This window comes from Patiria miniata, unplaced genomic scaffold, assembly GCF_015706575.1.
Source record: "Patiria miniata isolate m_02_andy unplaced genomic scaffold, ASM1570657v1 HiC_scaffold_9, whole genome shotgun sequence".
Classification (NCBI taxonomy): Eukaryota; Metazoa; Echinodermata; class Asteroidea; order Valvatida; family Asterinidae; genus Patiria; species Patiria miniata.
This window is the reverse complement of record NW_024037076.1, coordinates 19,882,849-19,902,366: the sequence shown is the minus strand read 5'-3', so window position 1 is coordinate 19,902,366 and position 19,518 is coordinate 19,882,849. Positions and strand designations below refer to the sequence as shown.

The following is a 19,518-nucleotide window of genomic DNA, read 5'->3' as shown; positions in this document are numbered from 1 at the left end:
AGCACATTTTTATTCCCATTCATAAACACCTTTCTGTCAAAAAGTAAAAACAAGCCAAAAATTCACAAGTTTCCTACGATTTGGTTCAACAATTTACTTCATGTTTTGGACATGTCTATGGTATGTGCCTCATGCGTGCAGTCCTAAAAATCTCCTTATATGGAAATTGGTGCATGCGCGGCGCGTACTGTGCAATGTGGTGCAAGACGCAGGAATTGTGTTTAAAACCAGCTGGTGTTTTGATCAGCTGTTTAAAACCACCCACATGATGGGCTCTTGACCAATAGGAATAGGTAAACTGTCTCAGGTACTTATGAATGATATCATACCACTATCTCTGGTCTTGCTACATACATGTAAAATTAGAATCAAAACATCCTTGTAACTTATCCAACAATGTACAAATGCATGTCAACATATCTCTGATGGGAAGCGTATCTTTGGACGGGAAGTGAGCCCACCTACCTGTCTTTCCTGCACCGCTTTCCCCCGATATAATCACACACTGGTCCCTGTTTTTGTCCCGCATATCCCTGTAGGCATCGTCGGTTATGGCATATCTGATGGAACAAGCCAAAAGAACAATACAGGAAAGGCCATGAAACAAAAGGGTATTCTGTGTTTATCCTGAGAGAATCAGCATTATAATTACTGCTAGTGGGTAGTATACAATACATGTACAACAAGGTTTGCGGGTAGTGGAGGGAAATTACTGGTCCAGAGATGTTGACTGATTTGACTGCCTTTCAATGCAAAATGGGGGGGGGGGGCTATATATATATATAAGAAAAAAGGTATAAACCTTAACCCTCCGAGACAGTGTTATAGTCAAGTCCATCACAGGTTCATCACAAGTCCTTTCACAAGTCCAGTCACAATTAACAGGTGGGTGAACAATTCGTCACCGTTTTCACGAAGGGGCGAATTTCATGAAAATTGTCTGTTTTTCGAAATTTAGGTTTTTTTGTGAAACTGAATAAATATATCACTATCTACAACCTGGTGAGGCTATACTTTCAAAAAATTAATTAAAATCTTAATTAACCTAATTAACAAATTGGCGAATTTGCCAAAAGTGCTGTTTTACATTTTCACGAAGGGGCGAATTTCCGCACTCTATTGGTATTAATAAATTGTCAGTAAATAAATACATTGTAATACAATGGCGCGTATATCACGAAGGTGCGAATTCCATGCGCGTGCAATATAACGTTTTCACGAAGGGGTGAATTTCAAGGCGCATGCGCAGTGGGGCACAATCTGCGCACACTGTACAAAAAATGCATTGACTCAGACGAAGGGGCGAATTTGCTAATTGGTCTTTTTTTCCGTTTTCACGAACAGCCACTTCTCTTAATTGATTAATTCTGCAAAACTAATCACCTATTTTTCTTAAAGTTTGCTACATTTAGGAAGATTAGAAGCTCTTCTTTCCTCTGATACCTAAATCTTGCATATTTTATGCATCTTTAAGTTTCAAATTGTCAAAAGAAAAAGGGACCAACTTTAAACGCGATTAGGACCAAATGGAAGGAAGAGAAAAAAAGAAAAAAGAAAGAAAAAAATGTATAAGGACAGGGATGGAAAGAAGGGGAGAATGGAAATGAAAGGAAATGGTAAGAACTGAGCAAGAAGTTGGCAAAATCACTCAATCACTTGAACTTTCAGATTTGGCAATATTCTTTTTCTCTGGGTATCACTCACATATGAGGAGGCAGTTCATAGAGGTTCATTCCCCGGTATTCCTGAATCTTGTCCAGTGTGTACAATGGTAGCTTCTTGTAAGGGTTGACAGAGACCACCACACTCCCAATGTAGGTCTGTCCAGGGGAAGAGAAGAAAAAACAAAGACTGTTAAAAGGATAATTTCTAACAAGCATCAATATACTGTATGAATATAAACTTGTCACTATAGATACGGTACTGTGTCTATAATCGCAGGTACCCAAGTACCGGTATACTCCTGTGTACAGAGAGGCAATTGTAGTAAAGTGACTTGCCCAAGATAACAAAACACCATGTTCCCTGCCCGTCAGGGTTCGAACCCACGCCCCATCACATGAGTTGGACACTGTAACCGATGGATCAAAGTGCTATACAATGTCCTTTGGTCTCTTTCTGTACCCTTATTCTTCAGATCCTTCAAACGCCGCCAGGAGGTTTTTTTTTTAAGGACTTACATGTACATGTAGAAGGATTTTACAATTAAAAGGTAGACCTTGAGCAGCCTCCATGTTTTTGTACAGGTACCATACAGTACATGTAGTTTGATGTGAAGGACTTGATGCACAGTTGGGGATTTTTCAGGCTTAGTTTTTGGAATGATCACACCAGGTTACATGTTTCAGATTTGTTATTCATTTTGAGAGTAAAACAGTGCATGTGTACATACATGTATACATTTGTGTAGCGCATGCATTTCATGTCATTCGTTAAAATTGATTCATAAATACGGTACCTGAGACAGTTTACTCATCTCCATTGGTCTACAGCCCGTCACGTGGGTGGTTTTAAACCGCCGGTAAAACACCCTGCACGACATCGCGCAGTATGCGCCACGCAGCCCCAATCTCCATTAAAAGAGATTTTTAGCACTACTTGCGCGAGTCTCAAACCATAGACATGGCCAGAGGGGGTGTTTCACAAAACATGAAGAAAAATGGTTGAACAAAATCGTTCAGATTTTGTAAATATTTGGCTTATTTTGCACATATTTATATCCTAAATAAAACTTCAAGTAAACTCATCAGGCATTAACACAACTGCAGAATTTCGGAGGAGGGCAGTTCTAGCACTTAAGAGCTCAGTCAAGCCTGAAAAATGTGATTTTCAAATGTGACTCGTCAATCATAGAATCATCATTATGTAATTTCGGTGACAGAGCTTTTAAGAGCTCAGTCAATAAGCCTGAAAATGTAATTTTCAATTGTTACTTATCAATCATCGAGTAATATTTAATGGTCAAGGAGATTACAGACTAGGAGTTTGGATCGTTTTGCAGAATCATTAATTAGATATTTCATGGTTTATTGGTTCCGTAACGGAAATCCCTCTTCTTTTTCATAACTCTGGAATTGGCCAGAACCAAGGGGAAGATATCATACATTTACATATTTCCATCGCTAAATGTTATAAGAAATATAAATAAATTTAGGGCAAATATTTCAAAGTTCAAGAAAAACACGAACATTTTCAAATCCATTATTAGCATACTTTGCAAGTGATCAAGCGTTTCTTTGACTGCAAGAAAAGTACAAGGAAAATTCCTTGACAATAATTCTTCAATACAATATGAACATGTCTGTAAATAATAAACGCATTCTTGTGCACATAAACAAACGCACGAGGGTGTGTCAGAGTAAAGTGCACCACGCAACCAGACAGATGTGCGGGCTATCGAGGATTCTCCAACTATTGATTTCTGACGTGCCCATGTGCATTAAAGCCTCAGCTTAGTGCTGATGAAAAAAAAAATCGCACTGGCAGTTTCTTCCCAGGCCCAACATCTGGTCGCTAGTATGACAGTACCTTTTCCAATCAAGGGAGTTTGGACGGGATCAAATGTAAACCATTACCTAAAAGGGGTATAAATGTATGTTGTATAACTGTGTGACCTTTTTTGGGGTTGTTATTTCCAAACCATTTCCTCAATCGTAAATGGATCAGCTATTGTTTTTTTTATATTAGCGTTAGTTTACAGAAAACAGGAAACTAGTACAATGTATACTGGACAAACATGAACGAGACATGACAGGTAGCTTTTGATTGTCATGCAAATGCTGTCTGTTGTACCAGCATAGGATACTATACATGTACATGTAAAATCGTTGTTGGGAAGTAGTCCATGTCATTTTGGATGCACCGAGGGTACCCGATTACCCGACCACTGATGTCAGAACCAGTTCCAGATTGCAGGATCAGGTACCCGTAACCAAGTTTAAAAATTACTCACATGTAGTAACTTCTCAAGACAATGAAAAAGAAAGGTTCTGAATACTTTTTGTGAGGAATGTTGAAACTGAAAACACATCTCACGTTTAAATGTGCATTTTAACGCACGACAGATTGCGCTTGTGACAGTTGCAGTTTATACCATAAAGAAAGCCCTTCAGACAACTTCTAGGATTTGAATTTTTGGGGTTGGGTTTCTTATATGGGTACCCGGGTACCCGTGCTTTACTCAATACCAGGTGGGTATACTGGTTCCCATTCTACCCGTAAATGCACACCACTATACAAATCCCGTGGACTGTATAACAGACAACAAGTGTTTGTTTAACCCTTTAACCACCCCCAACTCCATCAAAATCCATTCCCCATTTTGGTGGATTTTGGGGGACTTGGTCCAGAAGGCCTGGTGCGACTAAATATTAATGGAGTATGATGGACTTGGGCCTAATGGCCTGAAGCAGCGCTAGGGGTATCCGATTGATTTGCCTAGCTTCCTGTACATGTACTGCTATTGTGATATAAGCCATGTTTAGCAAGTCCATGAATGTTAACCAGTGTGTCAGTGGTGGATTCCATTATGTCACGTACAGTTTTGTATTAGACGCACAGTGATTGATGGATTTTGATGGAATCGGCCCAATTCCTAGTAAAAGACACTAGGGAGTTAGGATTAATACACAAAATACCAATTTTGAGATTTGAACAATAACCCTCCTATGCAAACATACACTCTGTGCAAAGTTGTCCTTTCAGTCAAAATCAATCAAGTGACTGTTGTCAACAGTTGAGAGCTCCCAGCCTACGACTGGCTGTGACTGTTTATGTACATGTACATGAAACTTGATTCAGCTTTGACTGTACAGGTAATTTGGGCGATTCACAATGCAGTGCGCCACCAAGAGTTTGCCACGGAGAGTCCATCTTTCAAGTTTACGGTCGACAAAACATGGCCCATTTGAATGAGTGTCTGTGAGAACTTGAGCTAATATGTCATAGATTGGGGGATAGCGTTCTGCCGCCTTACCAAAAACACCATATTGATAACAAGAAAAGAAATGTGCAAACAGAGCCTTGAATCATACGCTTACGAAACCACTGACCGGAAAAACTAACGATTTCAAATGTCCCGCGCTGCGAATATGCGAATCTCCCACAATGCACTGGGAAAATGAACTCTCCGTGGCAAACTCTTGGTGGCGCACTGCATTGTGAATCGCCTTAATTGATAAGCGAGCTGTGCCTTCTTTGTGCCTGCTTTTGTCTGTTGACTGAATTTGACTAGTCACAGTGCTTGCTTAAAATATGATCTGACTGTTGGTGACTAGCCAGTGTAAAAGGCATGGCAGGGGAAGAGGATTAATTTTTTTGACTGTCTGTGACTGTTCGAACAGCAGGAGGGTTAATGCCTATTTACCTTGAGAGCTAAATTGTAATGCAATTGAACTACTTCCCAACAAATGAGAAATAAATTGAACTCATTTTTAATGGTATTTGAGAGGCAGATTAAAAAAATCAGAGGTACATGTACATTGTACCAAGGACAGGAAAAAGAAACAATATCACTACATGAAATGACCCTATAATAATAAAGTGGGTTCAAAAATTGTAATGGCAATCATCGTCACACAGCATGATAAAGGCACTGTAAGCACTATGACTTTGTATTTAAGTAATTACTTGATCGTATCAGTGCTGCTTTAATTGATTGATGATTCTGAGTGCATGTGATTGTGTGATCTTCATCTCTCAGACGAGATCTAATGGATCTCCGAATATGAGACCATACTGCAACACCGGGGGGGGGGGGGGGGGGGGGGGGGGGGGTGTTGTAATCACAATGTAACATCAACCATGGGTACCATTAGTAATCACACGACTTTCACTGAAAAACACAAATGAGTTGGGTATGGTCCTGTTCATGTATGCCTGGAGGCTTAGCATGATAAAAAAAAATTCTCAGACAATTTGTCACCGGTTTCACGAAGAGACGGGCATGTCAAAATTGACATTTTTTTCGATTTCTAGTTTTTTTACTACATGTATTTTGCTTTAAAACATGGTACTCAAGCATTCTGACATATTTCCGTAAGCAAAACATCTTTAATTCCTGAATAACATTAATGACGCCAGGGGTAGGCATATCGATAAATGCATTTTGCGATTTCACGAAGAGACGCGAACATGCCTGCCCCTTGAACAAGTACAAAACGTATTGCACGGAGAGGCGTAAAAGTAGGTCAACAGGAGATTTTCGATTTCACGAAAGGACGGACATCTTTGTTACATTCTCAGCTGCGTGCGCGTGATCGAACACGCGCGCCCTTCCCTATGGAAAAACACATTAAACAAGAAGTGCGTAATTGTGAAACTGTGAGATTTTCGATTTCACGAAGGGACGGGCATCTTTACTAATTAATTTTGGCTGATTAACCACTTTATTAATTATAATGAATGGGTTCAAATGAAAGTTTACCTATCAAAGAATTACGTCATTGTTTTCTTATTGCATAAAGTTGTTGCAAAGTAGTAGTTTTTGCAGTTTAAAAACGGAGAAACTTCTCTTGCGATTATCTCGAAAACGGTTTTCCTTCAAAATCCACATGCCCGTCCCTTCGTGAAACCGGTGACGAATTCCCATCTGATGCATTTGCTACCAAACAACTGGTAGACCGAGTTCTGTGATAAAAATTACTTGTCTCATGCTGCCTCATAGAGCTACATTATATTAAAAGTGCTAACTCCTCAATCTTGCGCGCGGAGACGCTTTGAAGCCGCTCTGGGTGCAGACATTTTGAATTTATGTGCGTGTTTGTAGAACACAATCAAAATAAATGGATTGAATTTTGAAAGAGTAGGGCCTACTCTAAATGCAACGTGCAAGTAAAAGATACGCAAACAACTTAAGCACGTCATGACGGTTCAAAAAACGTCACGGTGAAAAGCATCTGCAGCGGAAGGACGCACACATGTTGCGCTGTTGCGTAGAGCAAAATGAAACGCTCATTTGCTGATTGTGCATTTTGGTTTTGGGCGTATCGGCTTTGATGACGCACCGGTATGGAATACAAACGCAGATATGCAAATAGCCGTACAAAAGCCGTACAAAATTTCGAGCTTTCCATAGGTTTGTTTCACAAACAAGGATGCGCCCATCAGGCATTACTTTGTACATCGAGTTAGCACTCTATAGATAGAGCTCTATGTGCTGTCTACACGTATTAAGTTAAATATGACTAGACCAGTGGTCTAGGGGTTTATCACACTACAGTCAGCTTTCATCAAATTATTTAGTCCATTTAAGTTTTCATTTGACCAAAGTCAAAGGTTCATCTATGAATGAATGTTCATCTTATTTTCGTATCTCATTTCCCACGTAAAACAGCAAAAAAGAATATTCCTGTACATTTTTGGTTAATTTTTTTTTTTTTACAGACACATTGTACTGGTAGTGTAATACTTTTAGTCAAATTAACTCTTTGAGCTATGCGTTCTTAAATCTGGACGATTGTTACCAGAAATTTGAGCCCTGATTTTACACTGTACACGTGGCAGTAATGTGCACCATAAGCACCATCAATCGCTTTTACTCGATAATTCAATATTATTTTGGCATCGATATTGCCCGTAGCATTTTTTAAATTATATCGAAACATCAAAAAATTTGATATTGAGATATGATATCAAAAATATTGAAAAATGCGTCAGTTTGTCGTCCAAATAAATTTTGTGTTGAGCGTTAGCTGTGTAATGAAATAAAACTTGGCGGATACTTGTGCTTGTGACTGAAAATAAAAACATCAGAAAATACCAAGCAGCGACACTTTGTGCTCTGCGTTCGCTGGAATGCGCAGTCTCCTCAATGTGAAAAAAAATAACTCAAAAGAAGCCGCCCGTTCTGGACAAACTCTCAGTGCTGAAATATATTTTAAAAGTTTGAGCAATATGCTCAAGAGATTGCCGTTGGAAATTGAGCACTCAAAAAATTTTTTTTTTTTGCTTGAAGAAGTTCTGTTGTCTGTAACTTTCACACAGGATAATCGATACATGTATCGAATATACTCGATATTGTTATTCCCGTTATATCGATTATTGAAAATTCGGATATCGACGGTGATTAGTGCACCAGTGCACTTGCAGTAGCATATAAGTTTTGTTGGACATGATAGGCTTCACAAGTTGAACATCGTCGGGTATTCATTGTTGATATTTGTTCAATTGTGCAGTCAGCGCAACAACAAAACATAAGCATGACCAAAAAAGTACCGAATTCCACATTTTGCTGGAATTTTCTGCATTCATTTTCAATGAACCAAGAAGTGTGGGTAGACCACAGACATGTACTGTGCATTCAACTGATTTGTCGTGCACAATATTTATTTTTTTTTTTTTTGGTGTGTGACTCCCTGAAAAAAATTACAAATTGATTTGCCACTGAATAAAAATAATAATAATAATAATAATAATACCAGAGTCTTATATGGAAGCGCATATATCTACTGTCGACAATTAGGTACTCAAGGCGTTAGTAATTATGTCTATTTTTAAAGACAGGTAAATGAAGCTTATGAGAAATATGAGACCCATTATGAAGCACCTTTATAAAGGGTACACAAGGTGCTGCGGCACATATTGCAGCCACTGCCAGAAACACCAGGGCAAACCCCTTCTCTTAGCGACAAGTGTTACTGGGTTCTTTAACGTGCATTACACAACACACGGGACCACGGCTTTACATCCCATCCGAAGGACGAAGCAATAATGGTTAAGTACCTTGCCCAAGAGCACAAGCACCATGTTCCCCATCAGGATTCGAACCCATGTACCACGGCACACGAGTTGAACACCGTAACCACTGGACCACAGTGCCCATATGTACATGTAACTTAATGTACCGGTAAACGTGAAGCAATAATTAAGTTCACTTAACAGAGTCCAGATTGTATTAAGGGTCTTTTGTGGGGCTGTCCCGACTATATACCGAATAGTTTAATATTCGGTCGAATATTGGATCATCAACCGAACATTCGGATAGCTTTTTGCCGGTTTGAAAATTCAAAAACAAAAAAACTATGCACACATACACACACAACTGTGATGTTATTTCATCGTAAAGTTGCGGCGATTTATTGCCAGGTGCCACTTTTTTTGTCAACGGTAACTTTTTGTCAACGACGGTTCATTGTTCACAACCTTTTAGCAGGTTAAAGCCCTTTTACAGTTATAAAATACTTCCTGCAAAACACTCCAGTGCCTCATATCGACTGCAGCATGCAAATTTTAACTGACACACTCTTCGTGCAAACTTTTTACAGGCACATTACGCAGTTGCAGCTGGCAGTTTTAAATACCCAAATACTCGGTCAAACATGATTTCAAGTAATCAAATATTAACTTATTCGAAAATGGATAGCCCTAGTCTTTTGTGTTTGTCCAAAGAACAATTTTCTTGCACAGTGTGTTAGCAGGTAAAAATCCATTCAAAGGAATTTTTCAGCTGAGCATGGATATTATGATACTTTGTGCACAAGCCCCTCCTAAACGATGACAAAGAGAGCAAGTTGGGCCGATTCTTGAATGCAATGCTGCTGAATGTCTGCTATTCACTCCAAGAGGCAGCAAACCTGTGCACATTCAGCATGTTCAGAATGAAACTTAGTCACGCCTAGCTGTGTACTTTGTACGCAAACCAGTGTGTTCTGCATATGTATTTTATGCAAGAGGTCACATAGTCATGATCCAAAACTATTTGTATTTTGCTCCACTAAAGCAACCGATTAGTCCCCATCCCTTGCAAGCGGGGGCCAACCCTTTGCGACTGCGCATAAGGTATCCTTGGAATTTCTCGGGTCCCCGTGCCAAAGTTCCCATGGCTATATTTGATTCATCTTATCGGCAGAGCCCTTTACCCCCATAGCAGATTGACAAGGACAGATGGGTACATTAGGGGATCCAAAAAAGTAGTGGAATAAAAACAGGCTTTCAAGCAAACCCAGGTGAAACAGTACATTGTACCAGAAGGAGAACAGTAGGCCTGATATCGAAATTGTCCAAAGGACAGGACTAGTGGAACTTTGAAGGACAAAATCAGGATAAAAGTAGGGCTTTTGCGGGCTTTAAGGTGTAGTGTTCTTCGATACTCATTTATGTCAACAGCATCATATATAGGCCTCATTTGGCATGTTCTGTACTCACAATGCTTGTGCTCCATCCTCAACTAAGCTCTTGGAAGTACAGTTAAAGTACTCCAGGCCCTTCATTGTGTGATTTACATGACAGTGGGTAACACTGTTATGAAAAAATTTCAATCAGATTTCATATTTCGGAGTTGTGGGACAAAAAAAGTTGGAAAAATCAGGAATTTCAAGAAAAGGGTAAACAAGCTAGGAAAAAGTAGGAAAAGTAGGAACACGAAATCCAGTCTCGAACCACGGCAACTGAACAGGAAGTGCCATGTAGGTTCCAGCTTTCACCGACCCTACAATGAACATGTACATTGTACACACTGAAGACTACTCACATAGATGTCATTAGCATCAAAGCGGAGCTGGAGGTTCTTGAGGAAGGCGTCTTCCGTCATGGGATCCAGGAGAACGCAGTCTCCGACGCCCACCATGCCATCCAAGATGGTCTTGGAGTGTCCGTTCTGCTGCGCCATCTTGCTGTCAGGGGCGGTCCGGCCCTACACGGACCAACTTCACACAGATATGATGTGTTCAATGAGCTACGCTGTTACTTAGAAAGACCTGTTGGGAAGAAAATCAGAGTTCAAATATTTTTACTTAATCTGCCAACCATGTCACGATTAAACCTTCAGGCTTGTTGAGACACCAGAATTGTAAGTGCATGAAACTCGCATGACTTTTTCAGGGCAACATTTACACAGAAGACTGTATCAGGGTCCTATCACATTGAATTTTGACCAGAATAAAATTTACTCAAACTAATCTACATGTACATGTACATGCATGTTTGTATTTGTTTGTAACATTTCCCCTACAATGAGGATATGAAACTAAAAGAAGAAATTAGTAAAGTAGGAAACTATAACCATACTCCAAGGGCAGTTCTGAAAACTACTAAAAGGGTTTAAATGAGCAAATTGAAAACCACTGACTTTCACTACTAGTTTCTACAGTCCTAATCATTGTAGTACAGTACATAATATGGGTAAGACGTCTGCACTAGTAAGCAGGAAATATAAAGTGTGTTTGAGTCCTATCCAAGCGAGCTTGTACACATGTACATTTTCTTTGTACAAAATAGAATAATGTTGGCTAGCTGTGGCAAACCCCAGTATCAATTTCACACTTCACATACCATGGTCAATTACTGTGGACCCAAGTTAACATGAAGCAATGGCCACTGACCATCAGTTCAGATGACAGACCATGTACACATCCAATCAATATTTGTCATGTACAGTATTCCATCTACACATATTGATTGTTGTACATAACTGGCTGTAATACAAATGCCAGCTGAAATTTCCATAATGGCTCTCAAATTTCTCCATGGGAAACAAAATTCACCAAGATTGCTGTACAACATACCAAAAATAACAGTCTGCTTCATACTTTTTAATTAAAATCACTCACTGGCACAAACAACAGTTCAATGACTTTGAATGAACAGGGGTTGTATGAGTACTGGTACTGCTGATTATGAACTGATCATCACATACCATATGGTCACTCTCTTTGAAAAAAAAAATCATGGACAAATGCCCTCATAATATTGTTGGAAGCCTACAACATCAATAAGGGCACATCCTTAAATTTGCATATTATGTGAGAATTTTTGAGTTTCAAGCCCACTGAGGCAACAGCTTCTCAAATGGAACAATATGGACGGTTGGAGGTTGAACCTCTTCACGTTGAGGTCGTACGTCAACTGAAAGCCACACAAGTACCCGTAACAATGATTAAACTACTTTTTAGCCAATGTATGGCCTTTCCTCTTTTTCTGTATGGAAATATACATACCAGTACATGTACATGTGTATGTATTATGTCTTGCAGAGAATTTTGCCAAGTAAGAAAATAAACTAGTTTCTCGTCCCCGCCAACTTTCTTTTTCATGCCCGCCTCTCTCTCTCTTGTTAATTAACATTTGCAATTTATTTTGCAAGTATATTGTCAATATACCGGTATTGTCTTTTTATTTGTTTCCAACAAAATTGTACACATAGCTACCGGTATGTACCGGCAGAAAGGGTAACGTTCCTGTGGACACAATTTTGTATCAGCAAAGAGTCAAGAAAATGGAACAATTCATCCGTCGACACCTTGGAAAATCTGCTAGCATGGAAAAATAAAGAAAGACAAAAAAGCACCTGCGTTCTACTTTTAAAAAAAGCCAGGAAAAGAAACTATCATTTTTTTTCACTCGGCATTAAACCAAACTAAATGTATGCTTTATCAATATCATCAGGAAGTACATGTACGTACATGTACATGCACATGTACCTGTACTTGTAAATGCACACACCCCCAATTCTAAATCCTGCGTCCATAGATTTACAAAATATCTACAGGGCGAGAAAAAAAAAAACGGAACCCAAACCTCAAAAAAATATATTTCATATGTAAAAAAAATATGCAGCACCAAAAATAATGACTGGAAAGCCAATTTCATAAACTACTTTTAGATGCGAAAATTACTTAAATTGCTCAATTTGTTCAAAGTACATGTTATACGTGTACATTGTACATCATCCTTTTAAACACAATGATCCTAAAACTTCTTTCGTCCAAAAATGCAATTTCAAGAATCGTCATCGCAATTGTCTTCAAACATCAGCAGCGAAGAAACCTCAGTTTAAAAGTTCAAAATATTCAACAAATTCCTTTTGAAAGCCCGTCTTTTGAAGAAAGGTGGATTTTTATAAATCATATTGTTTGCCTAAGCAGGGTTGTTAATAAAGGTACCGGTATTGTGTACTACAGGTGTTGACAGTTTTTGAAACAAACTGTATTCTGTGTCATTTTCTTTGTTGTTCCAAAGAGTCAGAACACACAATAATTTGCTTCTTTTTTTGTGGACGAAACAGGTTTAAGGGTCATTGCGTTTAAACGGTGATTTTGAACGGATTGAGCAATTTCAGTAATATTTTTCATCTAAAAGTAGTTTCTGAAATTGGCTTTCCAGTCATTATTATTGTTGGTGATACATATTTTTTTAAATATGAAATATATTTTGGGGGTTTGGGTTCTGCTTTTTTTTTCTCACTCTGTAGAATGGTTTAAATTAAGCAGTGAATGCCACAGCAGAAAAACCACCCAAAAGTTATAAAAAAAAAAATTCCAAATTCCAATCTGCATGAACGCTTTGTACAAAATTTCACCTCAGCAACTTTTCTCTCCCAAGAGGCGAACCATGATTGAACTTTGTGACAAGGACTTAGGTACATGTAAATAATCCCCAAATACCTTGACTTTCATAAGCCTAAGGCAGAAAAGGCTCAGACAGGCATGTGGGCAGGTATTGTGTGTAGTATCTCACCTTTGCGAGAGTGTACAATATGTATGTAACTTTATCACAGCCTTTCTAGTCCAGCAGTCTGGATTACTCACTATTGATAACCGTTTATACTTGGTGCTTGTTTGATGTATTTTAAATCAATCAAAAGCATTAGGGAACATGTAGCACTGGATTTAGCACCGGACTTTAACTGGCAATGGCCAGGAACCACAATGCACATGTACACATGTAGACAAAGGTAATAATGCCAGTAACAACATTTGCAAACATCAAAATGCAGTACTATCAAAGATCGTATATAGGGGAAGATAGGACAATGCGCTGAAAAAAAGTGAAACAGGAAGTACTTGCTCAGAGGTCACGATAGGGAAGGGGCCCCCCCTAGTGGTAGGCAGGTAAAAAGCAGATTTGCTCCATGCACTCAACGCGATAACTTAGTTGTGCAAAGCTGCAAAAATATTGTTTTTCTTTGGTAAAATCATGCAGATATGTAACATTTTAAAGCAGTTTATTCTCTGATTACTAGCACCACTCATGTGCTTCATGGAGAAATGCCAGTAAAAGTGCCCAAAACTTTTTTGACAGTTGGCAAAATACTGTATATTTTGCTAATGAGCTTACTCTACATGTACATGTATGGATTCAGAGATAGGGGTGGTAATATGAACAATTTCTCCCTATTCTTTCCATTTTGCATCATGTTATTATTATTGGTTATGGCTTATTATCAACAGGATTTTTGTTTACAGTAAACAATATATCTTTTAATTAATCTTTAAACTAATTGAATAAATTATTAATGACGTTATTTTTCTTTTTTAACACTATACAATGTATGTATTTTTTAAAGTGTACAGTGCTTTTAATGTAATATAAAGCGATTTTAAAATAATCTAAATTGTTATTATACCATCATAAAATTTAAGGGGATCATATAAGCATTGTATTCATGTTATGAGCAATGGGTTATACTTCGAAAATGATTTATTCATAATTAATACTAAAAATAAAATGCAGATTTTTTTTTTTTCAAGGCAAAAAACTTGAAGGGTGTTTCCATATTTGAACAACTTCAGGAAAGTTGTAGACTTTTGAGCAATCGCCGCTAACTTACATAATTATTATATTTTTCTGATAATTATTGATAAGCATTGCTAAAACATTTATCCCCTCCCCCCCCCCCCCTTTCATTGATTTATTTGTTCATTCATTTATTCCTTTATTTTTTTTAATTCATTTCTCGGCGTATTCGTCTTTTTAATATTTTTTGTGTTTCTTCTCAATGAAAATTCCGCTTGCAATTTACACCTGATGTCATATAATTCACGTTGTAATTCACCTTAGCCACACGCACGTTTACCTACCTACCGTACGGGGCACCCTTCCCCATAGCCCAATTTGATGATGTCATCGTGTTTCAAAGGTCACCATACAAAAAGATACCCAGTGTCCTATCTTCCCTTTAAAGGATCTTTGGTACTACCAAATTATTATGAAATACCTTACTTATCTGTAAATGAATGATATACATGTAGTCTCGAGCATCCTGTGAAATCATGGCACCTGGTGTGCTGTAATTTTCAAGAAAAGTGGAATTTTTGTACCCATCGTTTTGTATCCACTACCCCAAATTTGCCACATTTAGTTAGTCCACATTTTGTTTGCAATCGGTTATACACACCCATGAACGGTGCAAGCCAGCTAGTCTGGTTCCCTGACCTGACAATTCCCCGACGGATGATCTCGTCTGAAGTAGGGTCAGGAAACCAGGCTAAAAGAGCAGCATTTTTACTTGGTTTTTCCAGCGTCTATGAACACAAAACTTTAAACAGGTCAGTGTAACAATATTTGCTATAAAATACCAACCTCCAAATCCATCCATTTCTGATAATTACATGTACATGTACATGTATGTACAGCAAAAGCAAATGTTGTACATATTACCTTTAAAGTTTTTAGAAACTGCCAGAAGTATAAACATCGATCGAGTCAGGAATCAAGTATGTTCATTAAAATGAATATGACAAATAAAAACTAGGCATTTTAAGTTTCTACCCGAAGTGTACGAGGTATATTCCGCCACTCTGGGGTTTAAGAGGAAATTTTCCGAAAAGGACTCTTGCATGAGTACACACAATACAAACAGACAAAACTGAAACAAGGAAACTCTCATTGTTACGAAATCAACATGTAAACACATACCAGTCTGACAAAACACTGCTTTGTTGACATTCACTGGGTGAATAAATAATTATGACATGTCGTCTGGCAATGAATAGCAGATTGTCCATTTTCCTGTTATTTTGCCATATTGTGTTTTTAAATATTATGCACAAATAGTACACCACAGTTTAACCAAAAATGAATGGTACATGAATATACAGGCATGTACAATGATGTACAATGTATAGTTTTAGTAACATAAAAAGAATATGATTTATTATTATTATTACAAACAATACACATCCATTACATGTACACTGTAAAATTTTGTATAAATTTATCTAAAATGCACTGTATGTACCCTGTAGGCCTACTGTAAATATTAAAATATTTTAGTATAAAAAATGCATTATATGTTTATCTTCAATACGGCCAAGTAAAAAAAGAACCTGTTTGTCATCCTCGCCTGTTGCCTTTTTCCCGCCCGTATTCTTTTCAAAAATGTTTTAATCATACATTGCAATACATTTTGTCTTTTTATTTGTTTCTAGCCAAGTTGTAGAGCTCTACTTAAATGCAAGTTCAAAATCTGGTAGAAAGGGTGACAGCTCCATTGGATACAAAAGTATCAGCAAAAGGGTCGAGAAAAGGAAGAATCCATCCACTATCTTTTAAAATATTCGCACATGGTGTTTCCGCAAACCTTTCATTATTTAGTATCTCCACCATGCAAAGCCTCAAATCTTACTTATCTTGAGGAGAAAAAAAGGAGGGGGCGCTTCCTTCCTTTTTTTTCAGGTCCGGACAAGAATCCTTTTTTTTTTTTAATTGGCCTTAATAGTCGTTTGTTTTTGTGTGCTTAAACCGTCCAGCTGATAAACCAGATCAATACATGTAGGTGATTAACACAGACCCCACCCACATTGATTGTAATTCAAACTTACATGCACATGTACATTGTTAGATGTTCATTTACATGCACAATGAGTAATTGTATTGTACTGTACCATTACACACTAGTACACGTATATTTACAAGTACATTCATAAAACCAGGAACAGGCTGTATAACATTGACCAAACATTGTTATCCATTTTAGCAGTGACCAAATGTTATCCATTTTAAGAACTGCTGGTACACCCATACATGAGCAATTTGTATGCCGCTGTCACACATTATTGCAATTTCATTTTTTTCCCAATAGATATTCTTTCTTCTTCTTTTTTCTTTGAGGGGTGGTACCGCAGTGAGACCGTTCAAAGGTGGAGTTGACTTTGACAATCAATTATTACAAACAGAACCTCATCCCATATTCATTGTATGGACATCACAGTGATGTCCTACACAGTGATGTCCTACCGAGTATAACGTACATGTACACTGTCGCGAGGAGACTCATGCAGTATTATACTCACAACACACACATTTCTTTGACAACAGAACACCAGTAATTCTGTAATGTTCTGGTTTTTTTAGGAGGGAAGGTATGGGCCGGGTGGGGGTGGGGGAATGAGGGTGGGATAGTGGGGGGGAATGAGGGTGGGGTAGTGGGGGAATAAGGGTGGGGTAGTGGGGGGGATGTGGTGGATGTAAAAAAAAAAGTGGTTGTGTTTTCTTGGTACAGGGTCAAAATTTGCAGACTGGACAGCATTTGGAAGAACGGGTCCATAGAACTGACATTATGAACTTCTTGATAATTTACAAAACAAACTGAACGTCCATTATAATCCCTAGTCAAAAAATCACATGGGTCTTCACAACACCCTTTTCACTGCCTCCTCCCCCTCCCCCCCCAAAAAAAAAAAAACCTAGTCCAGTTCAAACATGTCATATGAGACAAAACTATACCCATTTTTAGTAAGAGTTACTAAGAATTATATAACTTTATAAACATTTCTTGACTGTGATAGAAGGCCAACGTTTTTCCATGAAATCTTCTGTTAGTAAAAACTGACCTCACAAAAATCAAAGCATTATTTTCGTTCTTTGCACAATTAAGGTACTTTTAAATTTACCAGCTCAAAATGCTAGTTTTTCAAATACAGCACAGTGTGTATGTACTCTGTGCCCTACAAATATTAATCTCAGGGACCTCAAGGGAAAGTCAATACTTAAAAACATCATGCAATCAACTGGACTTTAAACCCTATAAATGAACCCACCTTGAGATAAATCAGTGACTGCATCCTGGATTGCTGAAGCCATATGTGCACAATTTCTGTGTACATAATTACATGTACATGTACATATACAGTACTAGTACCTAATGTAACATGTACATGTCCTGCACCCGATTTCACGAAGCGCTGCGACGCGTCGCAACTCGAGTTACGACGTGTAACACGTCGCAACTCGTGACCCGTCGTATCTTCCATTTCACGAAAGTTGCGATGTGTTGAACGCGTCGTAAGTTCCTTGACAACGGCTTAAAACACGTCGCAAGTTAAGACGTGTCTAGTGGTCGTCGCAAAATAAGAAGAGTCATTTCTAAGCCAGTTTTATGCCATAAACATTATATTAACGAGATTATAATACCGAGGCAATGTGTGTAAAGTTGTAAATAGAAAATTCATTGAATAATTATGTATTAGACCGGAATATTAGAATTGAAATTTCAAAGTAGCTATACAGTCCAATGAGAGTTTGTTTTCCTTCAAAATTGCATCGCACGGCCGACATTTTGTTTTACGTTTTAACAAATTTCGAGCTGAGATCCGACGACTCTTTGTTGAATATCAGACGAGGGGATTCCGCCCCCCCCCCCCCCCCCCCAAGATCTCAGCCATCGGTTAAAGGGAAGATACAACATTTGCAAACATCAAAAAACGAAATGATCAAATTATCACGAAATACCTTACTGGATTGTTAGGGACCGACAGTCTAAAGCATCCATTAAAATCGTGGCTCCTGGTGTGCTGACATTTTCAAGAAAAACTGTATTTTTCCAACGCTGGTCAGCCGACTAGTGTTGGAGAAAACTGGCTTTTTTGAAAAACTATTCCTAATTTTTTATATTTAGTTATATCCGACTTTTCTTTGCAATTGATTACACACATGTGAAGGGGTACAAGCCAGTGCTAGACTGATTCTATGACCTTGCAATTCCCCAATGTGTATTAATTGCTCTGTTTCATCTTAAGTGGGGTCAGGGAACCAGACTATAAGAACATGGTTGGTTTTCTTGGTTTTTCCAGCATCTACAAGCCCAAAACGTGAAGCAAGTCAGTTTAACAATATTTTCTATAACATACTAATCCACCAAATCCATTTATTTCTGAAAATTGCAGCAAAAGCAAATGTTGTACATTCCCTTTAAGATTTTGAGCACTTCTGCTGCTTCAAACAAAAAAAATTCACAAATGACAAATGATACGTACTCTACCCTTAAACCGACGGCACTTTCTCTGCACTTGAATCAAACTGGGACATCAGGGCCTGCAAAGCACATGTAAAGTGAAATGCCTGACCACAGAGGTCTGACAGTGCAGGGATTGCATTCTCAAGTCTCATCCAATAATTGTTTTGTACCCTTTAAATAATCATTTGTTTTGAGAGATTTCCATGCAATTAAAGTAGAAATTGATAAACTTACATAAAAAAACTTAATTTCAGATTGACAGTCTACACACTTGTATTGCACTTGTACGTACACGTATGAATCACTACGGTACATACAGAAACAGATCCAGGGGTAATGTGTGGTTTTATTGGCCATAGTCTAGTGTTGTTCAAGGGTTATTTAAACCATAAATTGTCAAATAGACTCGCCCACAATTTTCTTTAGAGCAATAAACTTTGCAAACAATACTTCTGTGTGTAAAGGCACAGTGTAGGAACATCTTGTTCGTATACTACATGCATACAAAATGTATGTGACCCATTTCTCCAAACCACCAGTAGGCAAATGTGCTGGGCCTGTTTGAA

General features: G+C 38.2%; 1 protein-coding gene across 2 annotated transcripts in view; it reads right to left on the bottom strand.

Moving 5' to 3' along the window:
* The window catches only part of LOC119720158 (unconventional myosin-Ib-like), a 49,149-nt gene that overhangs the window by 23,989 nt on the left and 5,642 nt on the right, over window positions 1-19,518 (bottom strand). The window contains exons 2-4 of one of the 2 annotated variants that reach the window (XM_038189718.1): window positions 10,469-10,694; window positions 1,705-1,820; window positions 466-560 (exon numbers count right to left, since the gene is read on the bottom strand). In XM_038189718.1, the coding sequence (XP_038045646.1) occupies window positions 466-560; window positions 1,705-1,820; window positions 10,469-10,606 (349 nt within the window). In that variant the 5' untranslated portion in view covers window positions 10,607-10,694. Of the gene's footprint in view, window positions 1-465; window positions 561-1,704; window positions 1,821-10,468; window positions 10,695-19,518 lie in introns of those variants that run through there. The other variant, XM_038189719.1, reaches the window with a different exon arrangement.